This window comes from Sarcophilus harrisii, chromosome 1 (genome assembly GCF_902635505.1).
Source record: "Sarcophilus harrisii chromosome 1, mSarHar1.11, whole genome shotgun sequence".
Classification (NCBI taxonomy): Eukaryota; Metazoa; Chordata; class Mammalia; order Dasyuromorphia; family Dasyuridae; genus Sarcophilus; species Sarcophilus harrisii.
Genome location: NC_045426.1, coordinates 382,048,811 through 382,070,571, shown reverse-complemented (window position 1 = coordinate 382,070,571; position 21,761 = coordinate 382,048,811). Strand labels below are relative to the sequence as shown.

The 21,761-nt window shown below is 34.4% G+C and overlaps 1 protein-coding gene across 4 annotated transcripts in view; it reads right to left on the bottom strand.

Moving 5' to 3' along the window:
- PLEKHG4B (pleckstrin homology and RhoGEF domain containing G4B) overlaps nucleotides 1–21,761 on the bottom strand; it is a 199,842-nt gene that overhangs the window by 116,862 nt on the left and 61,219 nt on the right. For all 4 annotated transcript variants that reach the window (XM_031946067.1, XM_031946065.1, XM_031946066.1 and 1 more), the window contains exon 2: nucleotides 19,012–19,209. In XM_031946067.1, coding sequence (XP_031801927.1) covers nucleotides 19,012–19,209 — 198 coding nt within the window. The remainder of the gene's footprint in view (nucleotides 1–19,011; nucleotides 19,210–21,761) is intronic.

The following is a 21,761-nucleotide window of genomic DNA, read 5'->3' as shown; positions in this document are numbered from 1 at the left end:
CAGTCATATGTAGGTCAGATTAAGGTAGTTGGAATGTTTACTCTGCAATAGAAGGATATGATAGCAATCTTCAAACTGATAAGGACTCTCTAGTGGTTTTATGTACTCCTAAGGTGAATACTAGGAGTGATGGTTAAAAATTACAAAAAAGCAAATTTTGACTCCCATAAGGAAACTTTTCTCACAATTAGAATGTGTCCACAGTGGAATGTGATTCTTATAAGTAGTAAATTTTGCATCACTGGAGGTCTCTAAATGGTCACTCATTAGGGAAATTACAGATGATATGCCTGATAAGGTACATTTTGGACAATGTGACCATTCTAGGTCTTCTGCAATTGACCACTGCTTACTACCTAGAACTTTGTACTTTCTATCAACACAGATTCCATCACAGGTGTCCTTCCAAGGTTTCTGAAAAAAAAATGTAAATAGTGCTAGCAATGCTTTCTTAAAGATCTCATTATTTGCATTTTTTCCTAACTAGAGAAGTACTCTTCTTTTTCCCCAATTCAATTACAAAAACATTTGCTAAGGACCTACAAACAACTTTGCTAGGATTTAGAATGCAAAAAATGATAGACTCTTTGCCATCAAAAATGTGACATATATGTTGGTAAGTATAATAAAAAAGAGAGTATGAATTGGCAAAAGAGAGATGAGGTCAGGTTTGGGGAGCTACCAAGAAATCATTCTGGCTATAACATATTGTCCATGAAAGAGAGTAATGTATAAAAGAAAGCTGGAAAGGTAGGTTAGAGCCAAGATGCAAGATGTAAAAAGCTTCACATGCCAAATTGAGGTACCAAAAGGACATACTATAGAGGCAGAAATGTCCAATAATCAGATAGAAATGGAGTAGAATTTTGGGGATAGATCAGGGTTAAGTATAAAAATTTGAATTATCATTGTGTAAGGAGTAACTGAATCCATGAGATCAGATGAGAATACTAAGGGAGAAAAAAGAAGACTCAAGACAGTCTTAGGGTATATCCCTAAGGATGATAATGGGATGAGAGGGTAAGGATAATAATGATCCAGAAAAGGAAACAGAGGGGTTGAGAAATAGGCAGGAGAAGAATTAGGAAAAAAACTGCGCCAGAAGTGGAGAGGGAGAAAATACCTAGAAGGAGGAGATGTTGAATGCTGCAGAAGGATCAAGGAGAAGGAAAATTCAGTTTTTCTGTCATCCAGAATTATCAGGTAAGAAGATAGTAGCCTTTGCTTTTTTTGTTTCTAAATCAGTTCTTCACATACGAAAAAAGTTTTCCCCAAACTACAGTTTCCATTTTAAATATAGCCTTGCAGTTTCCTTTTCTGTATATATTTTGTTAATTGAGTTTTTTTCAGACATATTCAACTCTTCATGATTCGATTTGGGGTTTTCTTGGCAAAGATACTGGAGTGGTTTGCTATTTCCTTCTCCAGCTCATTTTACAGAAGAGGAAACTGATGCAGTCAATATTAAGTGACTACATAGCTAGTAAGACTCTGAGACAGGATTAGAACTCAGGAAGAAGCTTTCTGACTCCAGTCCCAGCCACCATTTACAATGCCACCTCCTTTTGCATACTTTACACCTGGGTTTATTTATCTTTTCTTCAACATACCAATTTAAGTAATTCGGTGACTGTATCCTTTCTTAGTAATACTACCAATTTGCCCAGTGTAGAAGACAGGTACCAGAATTTGAGGAGTCATCAAAATAAATGACTAGAAATGAGATTTCTCAAAATTTATTTTTTTCCTTGTTATCTTATCAATAGAGGTTCTCACTAAACAAAATAAAATTGGGCTAAATGGGTGGAGGGTGTGGGTAGATAGCGTTTGGTGACATTTAGGCAATCAGCATAATCATTAAGCTTGATTAGTTTGTTTTTCCTCATGATTTCTTTTGCTTAACCCTGTTTCCATTAGTGTAAAAGCCTCTAGGAGGTTATTTATTTCCCTGGATTCTCTTCTATGACAAACTTCCATCCGCTTGTAGGCAACAAGGAGACTCACTCAAGGTGTTCCTCTATTGGTGGGAATTGTCTGTTCTGATAATGGCATGCCAATTTTTCCATTCCAATTGTCTCCTCTCAAAGTACAATGTTATTTCTACCACATAGTCTACTGATTATAGTGACCTAAGGAGGAATGGTTAGTAGTCCATTCCAAAAGAACTTCACATTCTTTCACCATGTTATTAGGCAAATTATGGTTCACTTCATACAAATTATGGGTATGCCTTTATACAAAAAACAAATGTACTCAACAATTATGTCTCTTAACATTTATGAGAAATATGGTAAATCTCTTCTGCTTTTCCCACTGATTTTCTTATGAAAGAAAATCAGACCACAAATCTTGAAAGATAAAGTTACACAATAAAAACATGAAATCACGTGGTTTATGATGTATAAATTGATCTTGTTTTCTGACCCTGTGTTATTAAAAGAATTCTACTGCTTGGAAGGTACAGATAGCATAAATAAATAGTATAGTGAAAATAGCTCTGAATTTGGAATTGGGAGGCATGGATTAGGATCTTAGCTGGTATATACTAGCTATGAGACTATATGCAGTCTCAACCTTTGTGAGCCTCAGTCTCTTTATCTGTAAAAGAATTTGACCTCAAATTATCTCAAAGTTTTCTTTCACTTCCAGATACCATTTTCCCCCCATGGGGAAATGGGGATGGTTAATATCTAGTCCCATAGTTTTATAGTTGTAGTGTACCTTAAAATTTTTTTTTTTAAGGCAGCTAGGTGGTGCAGTGGATAGCTCTGAAGTTAGGAGGACCTGAGTTCAAATTTGGCCTCAGACACTTAACACTTTCTAATTGTGTGACCCTCAGCAAGTCACTTAACCCCAATTGCCTCAGGAAAAAAAATCCTTTCTCTTTACTCTCTAGTCATGAGTGAAAAATCCTCTTACTACCATTGTAGATTGATTGATGATTGAAGTAGGGCTAATAGTCTTAGAAAACTGCTAGGGGATTCAAGAAACTTTCTGAGTCACCCAGGCAGTATATGTCAGAAGTGTGACTTGTACTGGGGTCTTCTGGATTTGAAGGCCCTAGCCTTCATTACCGTACATCTGGCTTTATCCAATGATATGCTCCTGTGAAATATATTTTTCAGAAAATGGTATAGTTGATTAACTTTTACTAATATAAACCGAAAAAGAAAATGAAACCTGTCATGGGTTTACTACAAGATACAAGTGATTTATATTTTGACAGCTGACATCACATATTGGAGAAAAACAATTTTTGCCTCGTTTCTGTACTTATTTTTTTATGGGTTATTAAGCAAGGGGCATTTTAGCTCCCAGAAAAACCACTTTCTGGGCACTGGTTCCATATTTCCCTTTTTTTTTTTTTTTAAAAAGGGCCTAACAATATTGAGTTACTAGGGAACCAAAGAACAAGAATAAAGAGGCTGAAGAAAACTAATCAACCAAGCCTGAGTTAAAAAGTTGTCATAAAACCAGTTTTTTCCAAGTCACTCAAAGAGCCAAGAATATACAGGATAGGCCAGTAGGCAGACAGAGAAAGACTTGAAGACATCAGAGGAAAGCAAAATTATCTGACGCTCCATGGCTTCTTTTGATAACCAAGAAATTCTGCTTCCCCAAAGTTCCATCTCATCTGAGCCCTTTAAGCATAGAAAGTAGCAGTCCTATGAATTTGGAGTCCAACTCTTTCTCTCCTTCCCCAGTTTATATAGGTAGATGGCTAATGAGGCTATCATTAAGCTGACCAGAATGGAAGAAGATTATCATATAATTATCTTCTTCCACAGATGCTCAGTCCTAATTTTACTTTAGAATTCACAACCCTTTAGGCTTAAACATGAATGTCATACAGAACTGGAAGACTGTAAAATAATTCTTTGGATGTTAGTGTGTTATTCCATTTTCCAAAAATTAGACTCAAACTTAGTTGTGAACTTGTATGAGCATAGATCATAGATCTAGCACTGGAAGGGAGTTTGAAAACTGTCTATTCCAAATCCCTTATTTCACAAATGAGGAATCTCTTGCTCAGGTTATTTGCTCAAGGTCACATAGCATAGGAAGCAGGATTTGAACCCAGTGCTCTTTACCTCTTCAAGACCTTTGGGCAACCTGATTTTTAAAATATCTTTTGGACCTTAAAAAATGGAGCTTTTAGAAGAGGCAAAGGAACCCAAGGTTATGAATTAATTCATTATTTAGTACTGGGTTGGCCATAGACTATTTCAAGGCAAAAGGAATTCAGTTTTTGTACTTCAAAGGAATCCTGGAGCACTATAAAGCAATTTCTGGAGAGCTCTTACCATCAAGGAGGTAGGTATAAAATATATTCTAAATTGTTTTCTTTACTATCCAATTGTTCTCCCTCATTCTTCATTCTTAGAGTTGTAATTAGAAAAGCAAAACAACTGAAAAAATGAAAAAGTAGCTTTGCCACTATAAAACATACTCATAAAAGTAAATTTTTAAAAAGCCAAATTAAATTACTTTTAATCACCATGTGTTTTAAAAAAATTTTGTGCACTGAAATGGTTTGTCATCAGGGAGTAGGAAGGCACTTCAGAGATTCTCTCATCTAGACCAAGTCTTATATAAGGAACCTCTTTATAATATCCTTGACATGACAGGTGATTAGTCATTAAGCCTCCTGAGGAAGAAGTGAAGAGACAAGGAACAAGAGCAAAGAGGCTGAAAAAAATTAATCAACCAAGCCTGAGTTAAAAAGTTGTCATAAAATCAGTTTTTTTCCAAGTTACTCAAAATGCCAAGTATATATAGTATAGACCAGTAGGCACATAAAGAAAGACTTGACATCAGAGGAAAAGAAAATTATTTCTTATCTTTAACAGGTCACTTCTATGGCTTCTTTTGGTAACCAAGAAATTCTGCTTCCCCAAAGTTTCATTACTTCCAGAGTAGTCCTCCAGAGGCAGTCCATTACTTTTTTATCTAATGGTTTTTCCTTATATTGAGTTGAAATCAGCTTTCCTTTAACTTTCTCTCCTGTGGATCCTAATTCTGCCATATGATAGCCAGATAAAACTAGATTAAAAATTTATCAAGAAATTAATATATACCAGGCACCATACTAAGCCTTGGGAATACAAATACAAGCAAAAAGAGAGTTAGTTCCTGTACTCAAGAAGTTTACATTCTACTAGATTAAGACAACATATCAAAGGGAACTAAAAAAAGAGAGGGAGATTTGGAGGCTGAGGTAGGTTGGAGGTTGGCTGGCTGGCTGGCATGAGGGATTTCTCAAATAGATTTTCTTAGAAGGAGCTCACCAGTCAGAGGAAAAAGAAGTCCCAAGAGTAGAGATGTCGTCTGAGAGTTCCCTGATAGGGAGGTAAAAATTGGTTTGGAGAAGTTTAGGCTAAGCAGGATTAGATGTGTCACCTACTTATCCTTGCAAATAATTGATAATAATCAACTTTCCTGTACATCTCTCTTCTCCAAGCTAATTATCTTCAACTGATTCTTGTTGGAATGTTTCTGAGTTCTTTCAACCCCTGGGCTGTCTCTTCTAAATGCCCCTAAAAATAGTCAATGTCTCTCTCTTTTTAAAAATTTATTTATTATAATAATATCTCTTTTAAATATATACATACATATATTTTTTCAGTTACACATGAATACAATTTTAACATTCATGTAAAAATTTTTGAGTTCCAAATTCTTTACCTCTCTCTTTGCTTTTTGCCCTCCCTGACAACATCTCTTTTAAGATGCATGTCTAGTCCTAGGTTTCATTTTGCAATTAAGAAAGGTAAAATGCAGAGAGTTTGTGGCCTTCTTAAGTTTACTTACTAAGTAGCCTTAATATACTCCAAGCCCAATATAATTAGAAAAATCTTTCAAAATCACTAATGTGCTTTTAGCCTGCATTATTAGAAGTATAAGGGCTTTAAATCAATCATAATAAAAGAAATGAAGTTTCATCTGACAAAGTGACAAAAATTGGCAACAGTCAATACTGAGAGAAGTTATGGGAAGATCAGCATACTAAAACATTGTTGGTGGAGCCATGAAATAGTACAACCATTCTGAAAAACAATTTGGAATTATGCAAGTTAGTTGACTAAAATGTCCATATCCTTTGAACCAGAAATAAAATATTAGAAGGATATATTTTCTTATCATTAATTTTATTTTTCAAAGTTCCTAATTTCCTCTTTAAGCTAATTTAATACATTTGATAGATATTTAATGTTTAATTTAATTTATTATAAATACAAATTCATGTTTGTTTGTCCTCTGTTTTTCTGAAGGTACATATCAACTTCCTTCATAAGTCTAAGTCTTTCCATATTTTTCTACTCCACCAGCTCATCATTTCCTATATCACAGCAACATTCCAATCTTAAAGTCTGACAATGCAATCTTTCTCATGTGTCCCTTTGAGTTGGAAAAAACTTCAAAGGTCATTTAATCTCACCTTCATTTACAGATAAGAAAATTGAGGCTAAGACTGATGTTTATTGTCTAAGGTCACACAAATACTAAGCAGCAGAGAATTCAAACTCAGGTTCTTGGAACTCTAAACCCAGACCTCTAATTGAAGTGAAAGTAAAGGTACCAGAAGTGATAATAATATGGGAGGCATAATGGCTGGTGACACGCAACAACTAAAACACAGACATCCATCACGGAAAACAGAGATTACATCATTCTCCCAGTAGGTGACCTGTCTCCAGTTCAGATGCTACCACTTCAGTGAAACCCTGATCTCCCTTATGGTTTTTTGCTCCTCTTAACTATCATTATATACTGTACCTCTCTAAGTATATACAAACACACACATATACATATACATACATATATTTATATATACATATATTACACACATATACAGTCACAATACATATATTTATATATACATTATATTTATATATACACACACACACACACACACACACATATATATATATATATATATATATATACGCAAATACGTATACACATACATACAAAGAAGGGATTCAATAAATCTTTGAGTAGAAACAGCAGGATGGTGGTATGAAGATTAAAATCTTTGTTGTTTATATTACAAAGGAATTAAGTGACATACTAGATAGAATACTGGTTCTGGAGTCAGGAAGACCTGAGTGCAAATCTGCCTTCAGATACTTACTGTGTCACCCTGAATAAACTACTTACTTTGTCTGCTTCACTTCTCTGAATTGCAAAATGAGGTTAAATAATAGCAGTCAGGGTTGTTGTGAGTATAAAATGAGATAATATTTATAAATTATTTTGAAAACTTTAAAATACTACATAATTGTGATTATTAATTAATCTATAATATATAGCTTATAAGTAGAATCTTTAGTAATACAAGGGAAGCAAGAGGTAAGAACCAGTCCTTCTTTCCTATTCCAACAGGATTCTATATTTCAGAGGGAAACCAATCCCAAAGTTTTGAAAATAAATCCTTTGATTATACTCCCCAATTCACTCCCTGCCCCCTAAGGGGATTCTAAATTAGAAAAAGTAACCATTATAAATCTTCAAGTCATTTTCTGAATAGTTCCAGTCCTGAGAAAATTCCAGTTTGTAAAGTGCAAAAGTGGGTAAATCTTCCTCTTTCTCTTCCTGTCCTTGGCTTTGAATGTTTTCTCCAATGCTAATCTAAGCTTATTTACACAGTGGGTTTCAACAAAGGATTGTGTTGGTTTTTCCCTTTTCTTTTATTAAAAAGAAAAGTTGTCTTATTCAAAAGAACATGGAAGAACTTTGTTATCAAAAACCTTACTCAGCTGCTTTTCTAATATGTGATGTCCTGCTTTAGCAGGAGACTAACAAGGAGATGAGGAATTAAATTTCAAAAGACAGCTAAATCTTCCCCAGGGTGGTGAAACATTAGTTTAAGTGACAATAAATTAATCACAGTAACTATGTCAACATTCTTTTAAAAAGTGTAACTTGGGAAACCCCTAGGAAAAGACAGGGAATGTTGCTATCTTTTCCAACTTCTTAAAGAATACATGTTTCTAAACTTAGATTTAATCTTTAAATAGATTTCATATGGAGGGCCACAACCCAGTTTTACTGAGGAGCAATAAAAAATAGATGATAATAATAATAATATCAACCACAGTAAAATTTCACCTCAATAATTGGTACATTTACACAGAGAGAAAAAGTTAGAAGGGCAATTAAATAAAATATTCATATTATGCCTCAATTTTTGGTGTTTCATTTTTTTTCATGTATCTTCATTTTAAAACTAATGTCCAGTACAATCAAAATCTGTAAATAGTCAAGTATCTCTGGACCCTTCAGAGAGTGTCTTATTTATGTAATCATTCACTCACTTATCCAAACATCCATCCATCCATCCATCCATCCATCCTTTCATCCATCTATCCATCCATCTAGGAAAGGTGTGGGGCAGATTAACAGCAATGGCACTATAGGAAAGGCTTTTCAGAGAAACTTAGGGCAGGTGGAATTCTAGGAACTTAACATCACAAACAGTCATTCAGCCAGTACTTTAAATAGCTTAAAAAAAAAAAAAAAAACACAACAGAATAAGGCAAAGAGTGAGAGTCCAAGAGCTGTGATTGAAGGGTCATATCTCTAGGTAATATTAGAGAAATTTCATCTTTGCGAATCAGGAGCAAGGAGAAAAGAAGTCAGTTATTCAAATGAGTATTTTGGATGAGAAGTCATCTGTCTGCCTGTAGCTTTATAGAATAAGAAAATTCAAGTTGAAGCCATTAATACATTCCTGAACTAGAGGAAGAGATGCCAGACATTACTCAGCAAACAATACTGTACTTTCATGTGTCTTGGGCTCAGCAAAGCAGCCTCCCTTAAACTAATGATAATATTTAGCAAGGCTGAAGATAAATATTGGTTTCACCAAGCTCTTGTGAGGTCATGATAACCCCCTGTCACCTTCTTCTGTCTCATGTAGTTTTATCTGTCAGCACAGAAGGGATCAGGTGAATTAAGATAACAAAAAAAAGAACTATGCTAGGCTTGAATATCAATTGAACTGTAAATCAGTGCTATGGACTCATTTACATAATATAGTGCTTGAGGAACAAACATTAAAACCTCCCAAATGTGAACTTCTATAATTCAAAATTTGTAATCAGTTGACTAAGGGCTCAATCATGATTCATCTTTGTTGGCAAGTCCTTTTGTGAAAGAAAGTTCAATTAATTAGCAAATACTAGGCAAGAAGTGCAATGTTTAAATATTTAAGAGCAGAAAGCTTTCACATTCCACCTCCTTTATTTTTAGGTACTTGGAAAGCACCTATTCAACAATCCAAATCCCAAATAACTCTTTCGAGTGGCTCACTGGAGCTGTATTTATGCTACTTCTCCGAGAGTGGGATTGTGGGATATCTCCCAGCATGCTCTCTGGCCCTAAGAACTTCAAGGGAGGTGTGAATTCGGTTATTTCATACTAAGCCCTGAAATCTCCCAAACGTGTGAACTCCATTGAGTACTTAGATACTTATGAGCTCTCTAAAGGTGTGAACACAAGCATCGTTTCTATCAGTTGTATTTAGTACCTTGTTTCAAGTTCTGGCCCAAAATATCTCCTTCTAAGATCAAATCAATCATATTGAACCATGCTAAATTAGATAATTAATGTTTCTATCAACTCTAATGGCTTAACAGTTTGTAAAGATTCCAACAGTAGATTTCAAAGTCAGGATTCATATTCAAGTCTTTCAGTCTCTAATTCAGCCCTCATTCATCTACAACATTCTATGTTCTCATTATTTCCTCATTTTATCCAACTCAAAGATAAGCATTTCCTGGAGAGACTTACATGAACTGATCCCAAGTGAAGTAAGTAGAATCAAGAGACCACTGGACACAGCAACAAGATTATGTGATGACCAATTCTGATGGATGTGGATCTTTTCAACAATGAGGTGATTCAGGCCAATTCCGATAGACTTGCAATGGAGTCATCTGCATCCAGACAACTGTGGAGACTAAATATGGATCACAACATAGTATTTTCACTTTTTTTTGTTGTTGTTTGCTTGTTTTTTTTTTTTCTCATTTTTTCCTTTCTCTGATTTTTCTTGTACAGAATGATAAATGTAGAAATATGTATAGAAGATTTGCACATGTTTAACAAATATTGGATTACTTGCTGTCTAGGGGAAGGGATAGATAGAGAAAGGGAAGGAGAAAAATTTGGAATACAAGGAACAAGTGTAAATGTTGAAAACTGTCTTTGCATATATTTTGAAAATAAAAAGCTATTACTTAAAAAAAGAAGTTATGCCTTTAGCAAATCTGAGCCTCTTTCTATCTTTTACTGAGCCCTCTTCCTTAATGAACCAGTTTTGAGTCAGAGAACTTAGGCTCTGATTCCATTTGTTGTCCCTTTGACACTTTTATGATCTTGAATAAGTCATACTCTAGGCCTTAGTTTTCTCATCTAAAAAATGAGATCTCTAGAACAAATGATCTCCAAATCCGTTTCCAGCTATGTATCTTATGACTCTTAAGTAATCCATGTAGCCTTAATCATTCCTATCTACAAATGAGTTTTTCTTCCTGTCTTGTATACCTTCTTTGGGTTAGGGAACCTTTCTCATTAGATATGGGTCATTTCCTTTTTTTTCTTTGCTATTTAAAAAATTATAATAGATTTTTATTTTTCAAAGTACATGCAAAGATAGTTTTCAATATTTATTATGGGTTTTTTTCTACCCTAGACTCAGAAGCCTTCATTTTCTTTCTGAACCATATGTAGTCTGAGAAATGGGGAAACTGGATCTCAGAGATGAAACATGACAGACATTCAATTATTTACCATATGACATGATAATCTGAATTTTAGCAAGCTGGGGGAGACAGAGGAGGGCTGTAGGTTCTATATAATGATCTTGAAAGACAGGTTTTTGCCTGATTTTCCTTTGTTGAAAAAATTTCTTTTCTTGGAACAAAATAAATGACCAAAAATTCTGAAGCCCTGTGTTCTAATCTCAATCCTGCTGTTAAGTAGCTTTGTGACTCTGAATAATTCATTTCCTTTTTCCATAGCATCATAGAATCCATCTCTAAAATGCAGGGATTGAACTAGTTGGTCTCCAAGGTCCCTTTTTAACTTTAACTCTATAATTCTATGAATAGATGGTCTGATTTAACAATGGTGAGATTCTTCTCTAATTCAGAACTAAGTTTCTTCATCTGTAAAATGAGAAGAATGGATAACTAAATGATATTCAAGATTGCTTATATCTCTAAATATTATGGAATGGAGACCTAGAGAAGCAATTCCTTGATGGTATGAGTAGGATTTGAACTCAGATATCCCGATTCTACGTCGTGGGCATTTTCCCCTAAAGAATACTTAAGCTGAAAAATACAATTGTGTCTTTTCTTTCTCCTTTTCTTTTTTTTTTGGGGGGGGGGGAGGTTAAGTGACTTGCCCAGGGTCACATAGCTAGGAAGTGTTAAGTATCTGAAGTCAGATTTGAACTCAGGTCCTCCTGACTTCAGAACTGGTGTTCTATCCACTGCACTACCCAGTTGCCCTAAAATTTTGTCTTTTCAAACTGACTTAAGTCTTTTATTCCTCAAGGTTGATATTGTATTTTGATTTACATATAATATTAACTAGACTTCCAAGTCATTATTACTGTTCAAAATTACTGGATATTGTTATGACATATAAAGCAATTAGTATTTTTTTAAATTGGCATTAAAAATATTCAAAGAGCATAGTAGATAGAACATTGATTTTGAAGTGAGGAGGATCCGAGTTCAAATTTGACCTTAGATCCTATTAGTAGCTATGAGATCCTGAACAAGTCACTTAATCCCAATTGCCCCCCCCCCAAAAAAAAGTTCTACAATTCAAGCTTTCACCAATTAAGATTGGCTTCCTCTCCATTTATCTTGATAAAGGAAAGCTTGGCTAAAAGAGATTGGAAGGAGTCAATGCAGAATTTATTTTCAATCTAAAATTATAAATTTGGAGATGAAAAGAACCTTAGTATTCCCCTAATCCAATCTTCTTATTTCACAAAGAAACTAAGTTCTCCTAAGGTTAAGTGACTTATTGGAAGATGAATAATTTTTTTCTTTTTTTAAATAATAGCTTTTTCTTTTCTTTTTTTTTTGATTATAGCTTTTTATTTACACAATATATGCATAGGTAATTTTTCAGCATTGACAGTTGCAAATCCTTTTGTTCCAACTTTTTTCCTCCTTCCCTCCCTCCCCCCCAGATGGCAAGTTGACCAATACATGTTAAATACGTCAAAATATAAATAGCCTGTGAAGGAAATAAAAAATGCAGGCAGACAAAAATACAGGGATTGGGAATTCTATATAGCGGTTCATAGTCATCTCCCAGAGTTCTTTCCCTGGGTGTAATAGCTTTTTATTTTCAAAATTCATGCAAAGATAATTTTCAACATTCACCCTTGCAAAACTTTGTTACAAATTTTTCTCCTTCCCTTCACTTCCCTCTCCTAGACAGAAAGTAATCCAATACATGTTAAACATATGCAATTCTTCTTTACATATTTCCACAGTTATGCTGAACAAGAAAGATCAGATCAAAAATACTATGTTGTAATCCACATTTAGTCCCCATAATTCTCGTTCTGGATGCAGATGAGTCTCTCCATCATAAGTCTATTGGAATTGAACTATCAATTCGCCAAGTCTATCATAGTTGATTATCACATAATCTTCTTGTTGCTGTGTACAACGTTCTCTTGGTTCTGCTTACTTCACTTAGCATCCGTTTATATAAGTGATTAGCAAATATTTAGCAGCAATGGTTTTGGCTGAATTGTTTCTCTTGTGTATGACTCTTCACGAACTCTTTTAGGGTTTTCTGGGGAAAGATCCTGCAGTAGCTTGCCATTTCCTTTTCCAACTAAATTTTACAGTCAAGGAAACTGAGACAAATGGGATTAAGGGATTTGTTCAGGATCAGAGAGTAAATGGGATCAGATTTGAACTTAAGGAGATAAATCTTCCTGACTCCAGGCTTGGCAATCTGTCCAGTGCATCACCTAGTTCTCACAGTAGGGCTGGGACCAAAATCCAGTTTAGGATTTTTTCTATTAGGCCATGTTGTCTCTTTCTCAAGGCAGAAGTTTAGAACAAAACCTTCCAAAATATTCAAGTCTTACTCAGTGTGTAAAGAGAGTGTGAAAGAACAAAAACAACAATTTAAAATATTTCTACTCTGTGTAGAGAGGGTTAGCAAGAGAAGGTTGGGGCAGGAAAGGGGGAGCTGACAGAAGGGAAAAGTTTGGATGAGAATGCCATATTATTATATATATAACATAATTATAATAACCTTCTTCTTATTACTCTCAAGTACTCACTATGCTTTTGCACAGGTGAGTATATACTGGTGGTACATGAGCATCTTACTAACCATTTATTAAATTAAATTGTATATATATATAATATACATGTACATATATATATTCAATGTATATGTAGTCTATTATACTCAATTCCTGCTCTGATGGCATCATAGAAGTGACTATTCTCAGATGACTATGCAAGTCAAATACAAACTCTAACATGGCCTACACCAAGCTGAAAAGTCTCATATGTTTATTATATCAATATTTGTTATTATTACACTACTGTATCATTATACATCATATATTATATCATTGTTATATTTATTACATCATATTTATTATACTGTATTTATTGTCCTAGGACCAACTTTGCAAAATATGGAGTGGTTCATAATCAGAACTCTGGTCTCCAGATAAGTTAATTAACAATAAAAAATTAAGCAATATTTATTCACTTTATTAACTGCCAGTAAACATAATAGTTATTAATAAAAATAACATCAATCATAAAAATAATGCAAATGTTATCTAATTTAATCCTCACAATAACCCTGGAGTGAGAGTTATTATTATACTCATTTTTATATATGAGAAATCTACAAAAGAACTTAATTGATCTGCCCAGGCTTAAACAGCTAGTAAGTATCTCAACTTTTAATATCATCAATAAGCCATGAAGATCATTTACTAAAGAGAAAAGGAAATTGGGGTCACATAAGTACAAAAGGTAGGGCCTACCAATGCAGTCTTTTATTTTTCGGAGTCACTTCCTACGTTACCTTTGTGTGAATTTAGCTTATTGGAATACCTTTACAACTGGAGTTCTTAATCTTTTTTGTGTCATGGATTCTCATGGCAGCCTGGTAAAACAAAGGAATCCATTTTCAAATCAAAAAGACATAAAATAAAATATCCAGGATTACAAAAGAAACCAGTTGTATTGAAATATGGTTCACAATATATATTTTAAACAATTTATAGATTCCAGTTTAAGAATCTCTGGTGTACAGGACTTTAGGAAGTAAAAAGAGTCACTCACATAAACACTTTTAGAGGAAGTCAATTTTTGAAACAGGAGGGGAGAAAGGATGTACCAAAAGAGAAGAAAAAGCTGGCTGGGCTATTATTTCCAGTAGAAAAATTTCAAAGTGAAAAGTTTAACTGTGACTACATATCTATGAGTCCTTTTTATATCCATCAAATTATATTCATGAGTCCTTTTTAAATAAAGCTCATAAGAGAATAGTTTTAAACTTTTATGGGAAAATGTGATATGTTGCTCTACTTTTTCTTCTTTTTTACATCAGTTCCTTTCCTGATCTTTGATTGATTTTTTATATATATATATATGTATATATATACATATATATATATATATATATATATATATACACACATACACACACACACACACACACTAAAAATAAAGAAAATTTCCCTGGGTAGGATGACCCATTTTCCCTAAAAGACAAAACTAAGTCAAAGTTGATTTTCTTCTAGCTAACTCACTAAATATTGATTGTGAAAAAATTTAATGAGTAAAAGTAGTTCACTGGTAATAAAATTACATAATTAAATACAAATGGAGCAACAAGATAGGCCGATATGTAATAAAAACATTGTTTGAGAACTATGCATAAACTTCCCACTACCCCATGCCAATAAACACATAACTTAGCTACTGTGCTGCTTTATCTCTACCTCAAAATACTCTGTAATAAAAAAAAAAAAATTACAAGAAGTGAACTAAACACATAAGAAATCTATTAAGTAAAACTTGTATACACTGGATTTGCTCCAGTAAATTGGTTGTGATGATTAGATCAGGGAATGATTCACTTCCTTTTTTCCTGCTTCCCAATAAGAATCTCCCAGAAGAGCCAGGGAGAATTGGATTTACATATAGGGAACTCATTATGACCTTTACCCAAGGTACCCCAAAATAAAGACTAAGAATATGAGACTAAGAATTTGAAAGGGCATGGAAGCATGTTTAGAAGCAAAGTTTGGGTCAGGAAAGAGAGAAGGAGCATGAAAGGGAGGAAGGAGACAGAGGTAGCAGAATTTAAGATATTTATTCCAAATGCACTCACTATCCCTGACCTTGTATCCAATTTTTCTATGCTTTGATTGTACTTCTTTGGGTTATAATTTTCTCATTTGACAAATTTCACTGGACTAGATGATTCCATGGTTGCCTCCCATTATCACATTTTATGCCCCTGTGATTATGTTTTACTTTGTGCTAAGATTGGATGTGTGATCATTTCAGTGGATAAGATGATCACAGGTGGATAGGAGAAGAATAAGTAGCTACTTTTGTGCCCAGAGATGTTTTCATGATCTATACTGTAATAATAGTGTCAGGAATGCTAAAGCTCAGAACAAGCTAAGGCTAGCAATGATCACTAAGGATAGCAAAAATGGCTTTTAGAGCTATATGGTAGGGAAAGGCAAGATAGTTGAGACAAGAAGAAGAGCAAAGAAAACCAGAGAAGCTATAACTGTCTCAAAAATAACCTATAATTAAAGCATAATGAGAAGCAAATTGAATTCATTAATTGAACAATGAATGGATGGCAACACAAACTATTTTCTTTTTGTTTTCTACACAAAATAGAACTCAGGATTGGGAAGGAAATAATAAAAATGGTTAACAGAGAGAAGAAACTCAATATAAAGTGAAAGAATAGTAAGAAATTATGCCTTCAACAAGTTCAGATCTTAGGATAGTAAAAGAATTGGTTATCTGAGTGGAGAACAAACCCAGTATGAATTAAGAATGTTGTGTTTAGCCATTTGTATTCAGTGCTAATACTTCCTCTCCTCATTGAAGCCTTTTGCAATCTAGTTTTCAACTTGATGATTCAATTGAAACTCCTCACATCAAAGTTATCAATATTTGCTTTAAACTGTCAAATCTAATGTTCTTTTCTTAGTCTTTTTGGACTTCTCTGTATCACTGGGCAATGTCAGCCACTTTTTCTTGCAAATTCCTCCTCTTTGGAGTTTCATGACCCCACCCTCTCTTGGTTTTTCTTTTTGTAATGTTTCTTTTTAGACTCCATTAAATTTTATGTCCATCTCATGTCCATTAATTGTGGTGGTTCACCAAACCTCTGTTCTAGGCCCTCTTCTCTTTTCTCTCTTAACACTTCTTGCTTGATGGCACTATCAACTCCCTTGAGTTCAAATATCATTTTTATGAAAATTATTTCTATATCTTTGTCATCAATCCCAATATCTCTCCTGAGCTATGGTTACATAAGGTTAATTACTTATTGGACATCTCCATAGGCATCTTGAACTCAACATGTCCAAAATAAAATTCATTATATTTCCTCCCAAGTCTTCCCTCTTCTCAACTTCTTTATTATTGTTCCCACCATTTTCTCAGCCACTTAGATTCACAACTTGATTGTCACCTTGAGTTCTTTACCCTTATTCACCCTTCCCCCATATCCAGTCAGTTGCCAAATCTTGCCAATTTTTCTCTCCATCCTTTCTCCATATGACTCCTTCTCTCCACTCCCCTAGGTACCATGGTAATTCAGATCCTCACCATCTCTTGCCTGAATTATTACAAAAGCTTTCTCATTAGGCTTCCTATCTCAAGTATCTCTGCACTCCAGTTCATCTTATTTTTCCAAATACATGTAAATATTGTTTTCAACATTCATTTTTGTAAAACTTTATATTCTAAATTTTTCTTCCTCTTCCCTTCCCTCCCCAAAACAGCAAGCAATCTGATATAGGTTAAATATGTGCAATTCTTTTAAATATATTTCCATATTTGTCACACTGTGCAAGAAAAATCAAATCAAAAGGGAAAAAAAACAACAAGGAAGAAAACAAACAACAAAAAGGTGAAAACACTATGCTTCAATCTACATTCAGTCTCCATAGTTCTCTCTCTGGATATGGATGATATTTTCCATCCCATACTATTAAAATAGCCTTGAATCACGACATCCATCCCAGCTACCAAGTGGTTTTCCTTAAGAATAAGTCTGATCAAGTCAACCTTGCACCCCCAAAATAAACTCTTAAGAAGGAATCTTATCTATAGGATAAAATACAAACTACTCTTTTGGGTGCTTTTAGCTTTTCATAACCTGTCACCTTTCCATTGTTCTAATCTTATACTTTAATCCCCTTCACAAACTTGATGGTACAACACTACAATCCTATTTGTTATTCCTCTGACATGACGTTCCATCTCCAGCTTCCATGCCTTTGCTGTGGCTGTTTCCCATCTTGGGATGATTTCCTTCCTAACTTCTGATTATTGGTCTCTCTGGCTTTCTTCAAGTCACAGTTTCAGCCCATTCTGCAGGAGGCCTTTCCCAGCTGTACCCCGCAACTGCTCCTCTTTTTTCCTTTCAAATTATCTCCCATTTACTTTGCATATAACTTCTATATATGGGCAAGTAGGTGGTACAATGAATAGAGTGCCAACCTGGAGCAGGAAAATTTATCTTCCTGAATTCAAATCTGGCCTCACTATCTGTCTGATCCTGAGAAAGTCCCTTAATCCTGTTGCCTCAGTTTCCTCATCTATAAAATGAACTGGAGAAGCAAATGGCAAGCCACTCAGGTTTCTTTGCCAAGAAAACCTCAAATGAGATCATGAGAAGTCGGGCATGACTGTGATATTAACATACACACTTAATATCTTCTATATACATACTTATGTCCATGCTGTCTCCCCATTAAAAAAGTAAGTCCCTTGAGGGCAGGGACTAGTTTTTCTTTTTCTTTGTATCTCCCATGCTTAGTGTGGCACCTGGCACATAGTAAAACTTACTAAATGCTTATTAATTGCTTTCATAAATGAGGGCAGCCAAAAAACCTAAAGAAATCTGAGGATGAGCAGTGTCCAGAACAAGAGAAACAACATTCTGCCTTGTACCTGGTTCTACCTCAACTGGAATACAACGTTGAATTCTAGGTACTTTATATTAGAAAGGACATTAACAAAATGGATTATACGCAGAGAAAAACGAAGGACTGGAAACCTCTTCATATTGAAGAAAGGCCAATTGAAGAAAATGAGAATGTTTCACCTGTAAAAGAAAAGACTTAGGGAAGAAAACAACAGTTTTTGAGTGTTTGAAGGATCTCAATTAGAAGACTTTTTTCAGGTCTCCAAAAACAGAAATTAGAGGAAAAGACAAAGTTATAAAGAGACAGATTTAAGCTTTAAGGGAAGAAAAAGATACTCCTTAATGATTACAAGTGTACTCAAGTGGAATGGACCACTTTGTCATGTTCTACATCTAGAAGCGAGTCATTTCTGCACCAGAATGGTAACCCTGGGAAATGACTCTGTCCTAGTTATAGGACATGGCTTTGGGAGATGGTTTTTCTTCCTATCTCCTTGGGGATGTTTCTTTAGAGAAACATTCTCTTTTTTTTTCACATCCTCTATGGTTTTCCTTAGCAACGTTTAGGAAGCAGCAAATGTTTAAACATTATATGTCAACTCTTATTTCTGGCCCAGTTTTAAAAGGTTAGAAACTGTCTATTGTCACTATCATCAGATGCCTAACATTTGTACTCTTCCCTTATCCAAAATTCGTTTTGCTTGGCTCAGAAATTCTCCAGTTAAGAGATTCTATTCTCTCTTATCTCTTTTCTCCCAGTCAGGAACATAAAAAGCCTGTTTTGGCCAAAGGAGCTAAACTTACACAGGTTTCTTGCTGAATACACTGTAAGATCCTCTTGGCAGGAACAAGGAAATCAATCAGGCAACGCAGACCATCTCCTCCATACAGCTTTTCAACAATAGTGAAAAGCTGCCACAGGACAGTGGCAGCTGTTGCCTCAAAGGGAGGATACAGCGCAGAGAGTGTGTTCTGAATGTAGGTGTCAAGGGATTCAGAGTCCTGTGGGGAAAAAAATAATCATTAGGGACATTCAAATATATAGTTTTGACAAGGCACAAGGAACCCCTTAATAATACTGCTATTGGAAAAGCCTGTCTTCCAGGCTACCCGAGCAATGTTGGGTTTTTACCCTGTAGAGAATTCTTATAATACTGAAGTATGTTAAATGGTTTTATCATTCCTAGATTCATCAGTGTTATACTAAAAACCAGTTGTCAATCACTCAGAAATACATCATAATAGGACGCTTTCTCTCTGAGAAGTAGAATTTAAATGCCAAAATGAAATTCAATATTCATGGAAACCTTTACAAAATATCTAATGCCACTATAACAACATAATTGTAACAAAGATTTCATTAGTTTGTATTTGTTCATTAAATGTTTATTCAGTTCCCAAGTAGAGGAATAAAGATGTTGTTTATGCATCTGTACACTGATTACACTTCCCTGTTTAACCATTTAGCTCCTGCCTATGTTTTCACAATTTACTCTGTTGCAGATGAGCTAGAATATATTTGTTTAATTTTCATTCATTCATTCACTGATATTAGAAAACTACTTTTATTATTTTTAGGGTATGTCTGTGAGGATTGTACCTATGTTTTCTTTTGTATAAAAAAATGCCCTCTTAAGCAACTTCCTCTGCTATGGCATATTAATACCAGTTTTGCAACTTATTGCCTTAGAGTGTTTCTTGGGACACTAAGAAGTTAAGAGACTTACCCACACTGTGTAAGTTCCCACAATCAGCAAGTCTCAGAAGTGGGATTTAACCCAAGACTTTCTGATTTCTAGGTCAATCCTCTATTCACTAGGATGCAATATGGAGGCAGTGTAGCATAATGGAAAGGCTCCAAAATCAGAATTAGGACTGCTAGAATTTAATTCTGGTTCTGCCATTTACAAGCTGTGTGATTTCCAGATAATTACTATATTTTGTGGTTGTTCGGTCATTTCAGTCATGTCTGACAGGCATATTTTGAGGTTTTCTTGGAAAGACCCTACAATGGCTTGTCATTTCCTTCTCCTGCTTATTTCTACAGGTAAGGAAATAGGGGCAAAAAGGATTAATTGACTTGCCCAGAGTCACACAACTAGTAAGTTTATTCTTTTCTAAAATTAGGAGTTTAGATTAGATGATCTCTAAAGTCTTCTGGAGAAAGTTCTAGGATTTATGAATTCATTTTCTTAATACTGCTGAGGAAGAGCTACCTAGTTTTTAGGTAGCATGGGAAACAATTTTATGGATAGCAGATGGATTTCAGTTGCACTAGTGACTGATTTTTCCCCTCTCAAAAATAACATTATTTCTGAGTTAGACAGGAGGCATAGTTCATTAAGGTCACATAATTCTTCTCATAGCAATTTGTTGCGGTAGGTTTTTTTTCCCTCTGTAATGAGGGAATGCTGTTCTCCCAAAATTATACTATGATTTTAACAGTGCTATTTTTAGAGTAGACATTTCCTGAGGAAATACCACAAGATATATTTTTGTTGGAAAAGAAATATAAAAGTAGAAAACACTTTAAAAAAAAATCCAGAGGATCAAAAATGAGGAATCAAAATTTAAAAACAAGTGTTCCCCATCTGAATTTTCCTAAAAGGATTTTTTAAAGGGAAAGTAAAGAGGAGTATATATGAAACAAAAATTCATTGCTCACTAGATGACTGGCCCAACTTCCTGTCTCAGATACAAGGAAGGGTCTTTTGGCTCAAACAGAAACGAATAGAGAGATAGGAGGACCTTAGAAGAGAAATATAGCAAAATTCCAGGGGAATGAAAATCTCAAAAAAGCAAAAATGAAAAAAAAAATTAATGAATGCCCGCTTCAAATACTAAATCAGTGTTCTTTGATTTTCAGTAAAACATGCAGACTCATTCTAGATGTTCATCTAGACTATAGAATATTTCTACAGAAACAAATATTCCCATTTCTCTCAGATTTATAAAGACTGAGCAATCTATTCATAATTAATTCAGCTTGATTATGCATATTTGACATGAGGGTTTTGTTTTTCTCCCCCCCTCCATAGGGGAAGGAAAGAAGAAAATAAAATAAATGTTTGTTATTTGAAAAAAAATTAATAAATACAAAAGAACTAGAATTCTGGGGAACTTTCTAGTTATAATGTTTCCTCCAATATTTGTATTTTCAAATTTCTAGTGCTAAACTTTTGTGTTTTTAAGTTTGAAACAAGAAAAAGGGAAAAAAGAAAGACTGAGAAAAAAATCCCAAAGGAGTAGGGTAATGAAGGAATATTGACCTAACAAAAATGATAGCAGATATGATCAGTCATTTCATTTGGGAAATATTATTTTAATTGATATAAGCAATTTATCTGACATGCCCCCAAAGTCTCTGTATAAGTGCACAGTAGCATGAGAAAATGAAACCATCAAATCTAAATGCCTTTAGAACAATTAGCACACAGACACAGGCAAGAAGTAATTCCTTAGCTAGGTTTGTATTCAGTCTTCCAAAAGATTAAGAAAAACAGAATTCCCTTAAAAATTCTCACACCCTTGTGTTCTATTCTCTGACATTATTC